The 7,018-nt window shown below is 37.8% G+C and overlaps 1 protein-coding gene across 4 annotated transcripts in view; it reads right to left on the reverse strand.

The window, feature by feature from the left end:
* LOC107722221 (RNA binding protein fox-1 homolog 3-like) overlaps positions 1 to 7,018 on the reverse strand; it is a 446,938-nt gene that overhangs the window by 153,994 nt on the left and 285,926 nt on the right. For all 4 annotated transcript variants that reach the window (XM_016530499.1, XM_016530495.1, XM_016530496.1 and 1 more), the window contains exon 5: positions 1,373 to 1,494. In XM_016530499.1, coding sequence (XP_016385985.1) covers positions 1,373 to 1,494 — 122 coding nt within the window. The remainder of the gene's footprint in view (positions 1 to 1,372; positions 1,495 to 7,018) is intronic.

Raw genomic sequence — 7,018 nt, forward strand, 5'->3', positions numbered from 1 at the left:
ATTTCGTGCTTAAAAACATCTTAAACCAGCCTGAGCTTATTTACTGGTCTTGCTGGACTTACTTAGCACTTTTCAGCAGGTCAGGCTGGGACATCAAATGGCTATCCAGCTAAACACCAGCTTGGCCAGGCTGGAAGGACCAGCTTGGAACACCAGGAAACCAATTAAGGCTGGTCCCAAGGCCTTTACTAACAACTATCATGACCTGTGATATGAAGGGAAGGTGGAAAGGTGCAAATATCCCAATTTACACTTTTAAGGTACATCCAAAAAACCTACTAACGGCAAAAAAATCAAATTAAATACAATGAAATGATTAGGGTTTATTTGTTGCTTGCAAAATAGTACATTTAGCAATTATACATGGCTACTTATAAATGTCTCTCAAGGTTTTTGCCCACAGAACAGAGTAGTGCACTAGCATACGAGTAAGGGCTAGAAGGGCTGTGATAACTGAGATGCAAACTAGCAGATTTAACAATCTCACATTGTCAATGAATATTTCACGTAAAGTCAAGCAATATTTCTATTCATGTGTGGGAAAGAACTGTGTGAAATGTGTGCAAGTTTGTTTTGCCATAAATTTAAGACAACCATAAAAAATAATGATCATATTGATATATGGGGAAAATCTCAACATTCTGACCAGAATCAAATGATGCTACATTCTCCCAGTAGACAACAGTTGAACTACATCCCAATTCTGAGGCTAAAGTTTTTGTTTGAAACACGTCTGCACGCTCAATTGGGAAAGCAACGAAAAACAAGTTACCCTCAGAGATTTATACTTCTGATCCTCCAAATCCTTTTTTATCTTAATCAAGTATAAGGCAGTAAAATGCTCCAGCTCTGCCTCCTCCCTGTCCTTCACTGCCTGTATGCTAATATTGTTTGACATATTTCGGAGGAAGATGGGAGTATGTTTATCAATTCCAAATAAGATCGAGGCACTGACACGCGCTAAGATTACAGTTTAATTAAAACTTGAGTAGCCAACTAATATTCAGTTCTTAAACAGACACATCATATGCCAATGCATTATCTACTCATTTAGATCTTGCATCATTGAGAAAGAAGGCAGACAGGGAAATCAGGAAGGAGAACATGACATGCGGCTGTAAGATCATCCCCATTCCCTTTCTACTGCTGTTCTCTGTGTTTGGGCGTAGCTGTCAGAGCAGAAGCTAAAATAAACCTAGCCACACTGGTCTGTATAAAAAATGGATACCTCTGGTTCAAGTCCTACCCAGCCAAAACACAACTGATGCCAAATTCCACCTGCCAGCAGGCGATCCTGAGGTGGCAAAGGGAGCAGAGAGGCAGTGCCAACCATGCCACCAATCTGGAAAACACAAAGAAGGCATCCACTTACCAGTCTTGTGACAAGGGGCACCCCGAAATGCCAGAAGTGATCGTTCAGTAGCCCACTATACACTACGTTTCCAAAGAGAGCAATGCTTCCTGTTTTACACAACCCGTTTCCTGGTTTGGTTTCTGCAGAAGGAGAAAAGAAAATTAAGAAATAGGGTTAAATAGCAATATTCAATGACTAGAAACGTCTCAGGTTACTTGTGTAACCATGGTTCCCTGAGGGGAACGAGACATAACAATAAACGAGAAATGAAGATAGGAGAGAAGAAGTTCTAAATAAACAATTAAGGTATGATTAAAAGAAAGAAAAAGAATGGAAATAGGATGCAAGAAGGGAAGGAAGAGAAGAAGGAAAAACAAAGGGAGAGAAAAAGTGAAAGAAAGAAAGAAAGAAAGAAAGAAAGAAAAAGAAAGATAGAAAGAAAAAATAAAAAATGGAGAAAGAAAGTCAGAAGAGTGGAAGGAGAAAATGAAAGGAAGGAAGGAAGGAAAAAAAACAAAACAAAAGGAAGAATGGAAAGGAGGGAGGAAGGAAAAACAAAGGAAGTATTACAGGACGGAATCAATGAAACAATGTTGGAAGGAAGGAAGGAAAAACAAAGAAAGGAAGGAAAAATTAAAAGCTATAGGAAAGAAAGAATAAAAAGCAACAGGATAAAGGAAGGAAAACAAGGAAAGGAAGGAAGGAAGGAAGGAGAAATAAAGAAGGAAGCATGGAAGGGAGAAAGAAAAACAAAGCAAGTAAGAAATAAAAGAAAAATTAAAGATTGTATGAAGGATGGAAGGAAAGAAAGAAGAGGAAAAAAGTAGGACGGAAGGAAAGGAGGATTTAAGGAACAAAGGGAAAAAAAGAAAATTAATGGAAAGAAAAAAATAAGGATGGAAGGAGTGGAAAAACAAAACAAAATGAATGATTCCAAAAGTAAAAGAAATATTTCTTTGACAATTTCAATATGTCACATCCATAAACACTCATCAGTCTGTGTGTGAGTGGCACGGTGTGAGGAGAAGAGCTTGGCATGTGATCAACAGTGGGGTCACTCCTGCTTACACAGAAAAGCAAACTAACAGCTGCATTCAACCTCCTTTGGGTAACATGCATTCACAATGATCAGTACTCACAAAGACAAAAGAAAACATGACTCTGATATCACACACAAACACACCATATACCACCAGTTCAGCTTAAAAAAATCCCCATTCCCCCAGTCTGAATGTGGACTCAGAGAACCTCGTGCGAAGATTGCGATGTGTATTAAATTATTCCCTATAAATGCCAAGTACAGCAAAAATCTGCATTATGCCTCAAAACAATAGTGAAGCGCACCACAGCAAGCCATGCATTCATTATTGAAAAACAAAAAGTAAAAAGGCCCATTAAAATGTCACTTGTGCTCTTTGTGGCTGTGGCGACACATGAATTTTAGTGTTATAAATGGGCCTTGTGTTATTGTTTATGGTGGCTGCTAGCCGCAGGCTACCCGGCGGTGACTGTAAAGTCCACGGATCACACACCATGAGCCTCCGATGCCGCTCCCTCCCCCTCTATACATCACCCCATGAATATTCATGCCACAGGGCCGTGCTCCAGCCAATCGATCACAACTGTAACGCATTTATATCCATGATACATGTAGCTGATTTTTTTGGTGTCTAGGAATAAAAAGATATGGCCTAATTAGCAATAAAACAGCCGCTTCGCCATAGATTTGGAGGCCGAACGGCACTCCTGCTCTTTTCGCAGGTGATGTAATTCATACAGTGGCGCGTTGCATCACAGGAACATGTCGTAAAGTGAGACTCGAGGCGGGGAGGGATAGCTGTCATCGCGTTTGAGGCTTCCCTGCTGTCTGTTGGCACCGGTTGAAGTTCGTTTGGCATCCGTGGGCATGTTTCTCACCACGCCTCACCTGTGATTAATTATTGACGGCGAGATGAGGATGCGGTAAAGTAAGGCTGCACTGACATGCTACACTGCAGATACATTACAACAACCCCACAGGCTGCTTCACTATCTCCCTGTCTCTTTTTCTTCCTTTTCCCTGGTTTTCCCTCATGCGCTTTGTCTTTAAAGCCCTCTTCTCACACTCTCTCTCTGACAACCTTTCCTAACTCTCTCTATCTCACTCTGCCCTGCAGTTTGGCAAATTTGACAAGAGCTTTAAAAACTGAGCGAAATGTCAAAGTTGTCATAAACAGTGTGTGAGAGGGAGTATTTTTGGTTTGATAAGGAGGCAATAACAGTTTGATTTAAGGCAGAAAAGAGTGTCATCACATCTAAATCTGCCATCAGAATATCTCTGTCCAGGGTTTGTCGGCGCGTCGCTGTGTACTCATGCAGATGAATGGAGGAGTTTAGGTTGAAACTGAGACTGCATTATCTCGCATTTCTCTACAAGGATGACAATAAGTGCCTTAAATGGTCCTTGCTTGATCCGTGGGGAAGCACCTGGCTTTGAATCTCAAGTAAGATGTGCGAGTGGAGGATTCTAGGACCAGGATAACATGATAATAAGAGAAGAAACATAAAATAGAAATCTACATTATAACACAGCTCTATAAATGTGGAAATAAATCACTTTGCAATAGCTTTAACTGAAAAACAAATGCTCATGTATGAATTGCATTAAAAAAAAACAAATGATAGACCTCTTTTTCCCAGAACCAACTTTTCAAGTTCACACAGGTATCATGGCACAGTAAACATAGGTGCGTTCTCATATTCCACAAACGTTTGTGTACAATATTGTCTTACCAATTAATTTCAATCCTTATTTGAACAATCTCAATTTTGATTGTTAAAATCCCAAGATATTTTTATTCTAGCCAGCGTTTTCTGCACCACTTTTCATTGGTGATGCAACACGCCCCACTGTTGAATATACAATCCAGAGGCAAGAGAATTCATATTTAATATGAGTTTGCAATCTGAATTGAAAGGGAAGAGATAAAAAGGATGCATACTGCAAAAAAATAATAGCAAGAAAACAAAGTTGATTTGTCCTTTGTGTAATCTGATTCACAAACAGATTGATTTTTAATTAATCAAAAATACACAGCACACTTAGTGTAGTCTGATTCATGAACAAAAGTCCTTAAATGAATACTTAAGTCACCAGTAGGTGGGGTCACGTGATTGAGTGCATCATTGAATCATTCATTCAACTGTTTTGTTCAAATCGCTGATTCATTTGGGAGTGAAACATATGACTGTCCTGCTGTATAAAAGCACTCACAATCTTGATGTATTTTTCTAAATATCAGCACAGCTATGATTATTTGTGTTGCTTGTATAAACACAATGATTTCTATAAGTTGTAAATAAAACAAAGATTTGTAGAACATTTTACAAAAAATACTTCAATCTTTCTGCTGTACTTCAAAATTTAATGTTTAATTCAATGTGTTACTTGCCATTTCTTTGTAATTTTTTGTTTCAAAGTAAATCCTATTTTTTTCCAAGGTTTGCAAAATAAATTTAATGTAAAGCTTATTTTAATCTTTAGTTTTTTGTTTTTTTGGTTGTGTTGATCTGTTAAATAAACAGCATTTTAACACCATAGTTTGGGCCCTCTTGTTCATTACGAAAATTTATATTTTAATGTACCAAATGAAAAGGTTCCATTTATAATTGACAGCAATAGCTAAAAGAGAAATGTTCATATTATCAAAATGGACATTAGAACTTAAATATAAATTAACAAAATAACAGAAAATTAATCAAATAGTGAAGATCCACTAACATTTAACAACCAGAATGTGTCCAAATATCTACATATGTATTGTGTTTTAGAATTGGAAACAATGTTTTGCTTGAGAAGTGTGCTTGCAGTATCTTTCTCTAAAACAGATGACACATGGTTTGATAGTTTGCTGTGCCCAAATATGTTTAGGAGCCACTGTATAAAAATAACTACCCACAACACTGCAAAATATATCAAAATCTTGCTCTTGTTATTGCCAAGAGAGCAACAGGGATGACATAATGTCTGCCTTCTTCCGGCTGGAAGCTTCCTCCCACAAGCCCTCTGGCTCTGGCTCTGGCAGTGGCCATCCTGTCCTGGGCCTGTGCTTCCATTAGCCACACTGACCTGGATTTGTTCTGGCATTGCTCTGATACTAGACCGGTGGACTTGGCCCTTCCTCTCAGCGGGGCAGCTCTGTCAGGACCTCTGTCCAACCCAAACACACCAGCCACACCAGCCTGTCCATATGGCAGTCCCACCCTGCCTGTTTCTGGGCCAGAGCCTGATTCACAAGGGCTGGAGAAAAAGAAGTCCTCTTTTTCCAGAGCCCTCTCCAGGGCATCACAACGCCTCTCCAAACGATGTATTCATTACCCCTCCTGTATCCCGGGGGATGCTCAAAAGCCTTGTTTCAGAGCGGGGAGTGTGGCTGTGTCTGTTTAAACACTGCTCCAGTCCTACTTAATCATGTGCAGTTGGAGGGGCAGTCCGTGCCGGCGCTCTGATTAATACAGCATGAAGCTGTGGCGGCAGACATAGCTGCAAGGGACACGAGGCATTAATAACAGTATGCTGCCACTGTTTCTGCTGCTACCTCCGCCTTCCTGAAGTCTAGAGAGACCATGAGTACAAACACACACAAATACCAACTCATAAGGTGTAATGGAGCCTTGATGCTGTAAATATCATCATGGGAACACTGGCCCAGAGATTCATCTCTGGTAATTGCATTAGAGCACGAAAATAGATTTTTTTTAATTGATGCAATTTGTCAATCTGCCTAATCATGACTAATCATTATCATTTGTGGTTCATAGGTTCACAGTAGTGGAATATCATGGTCATAATCATTATCACCAATAAAGACATGTTTTCGTAACTTACAGTGGGGTCTTAAAAATGTGGCAAAAACATTAAAGTGTGATGGAAACAAAACAAAATATACTGTATATTGACTTATATAGCCACTTTTCGTATTATGTTTTCAATGTTTTGTCTGCTAAAATAAAGTAAAGCAAGGGGCCGGGCCCACGACTTAAAATGATAAAAAAAATATATATAGTTATTTAAAAAAATTATGAATAATATTAATATATCAATAAATCTAACTTAATTAAAATGCTAAAAATATACAATGAAAATCTAAACTGAAACCATCTTTTTTTTGCTCTTCAAAGACTATTGGTTTTATTAAAGGAGCTACTGTTTTTGAAACTTCTTGAATCACAAAATTAATTGTGGTTAATTAATTTAGCTATTTGGCACACTCTCCGATTAATAATAATAATAATAATAATAACCAACACAATATTCAAAGGACTCCTATTAAATATTAACTACACTGTAAAAAAAAACATTATCCAGCAATTTTATGGTGCAAAGTTCAAAATACAGGTAAAACACCTGTAAATAAATATTATATATTTATATATATATAAAATTCCTCCATGTTAATACACACAAATACATTTTGCACTATTTTTACAGATTTTTTTTACAGTGTATATATTTATATATAAAATATTATGTTGGACAGTGGAGGATTGATGTTGAGAACCATTTATATACACACACACACATATATATATATATATATATATATTGATGTGTTCATTATTTAAAAGGAATCCATGGCTGCAATAGAGTACTGAGAAAAAACACGGAAAATAAAATCACTGTTC

Source organism: Sinocyclocheilus rhinocerous, unplaced genomic scaffold, assembly GCF_001515625.1.
Source record: "Sinocyclocheilus rhinocerous isolate Xijiao unplaced genomic scaffold, SAMN03320098_v1.1 scaffold334, whole genome shotgun sequence".
In the NCBI taxonomy this organism is placed as follows: domain Eukaryota; kingdom Metazoa; phylum Chordata; class Actinopteri; order Cypriniformes; family Cyprinidae; genus Sinocyclocheilus; species Sinocyclocheilus rhinocerous.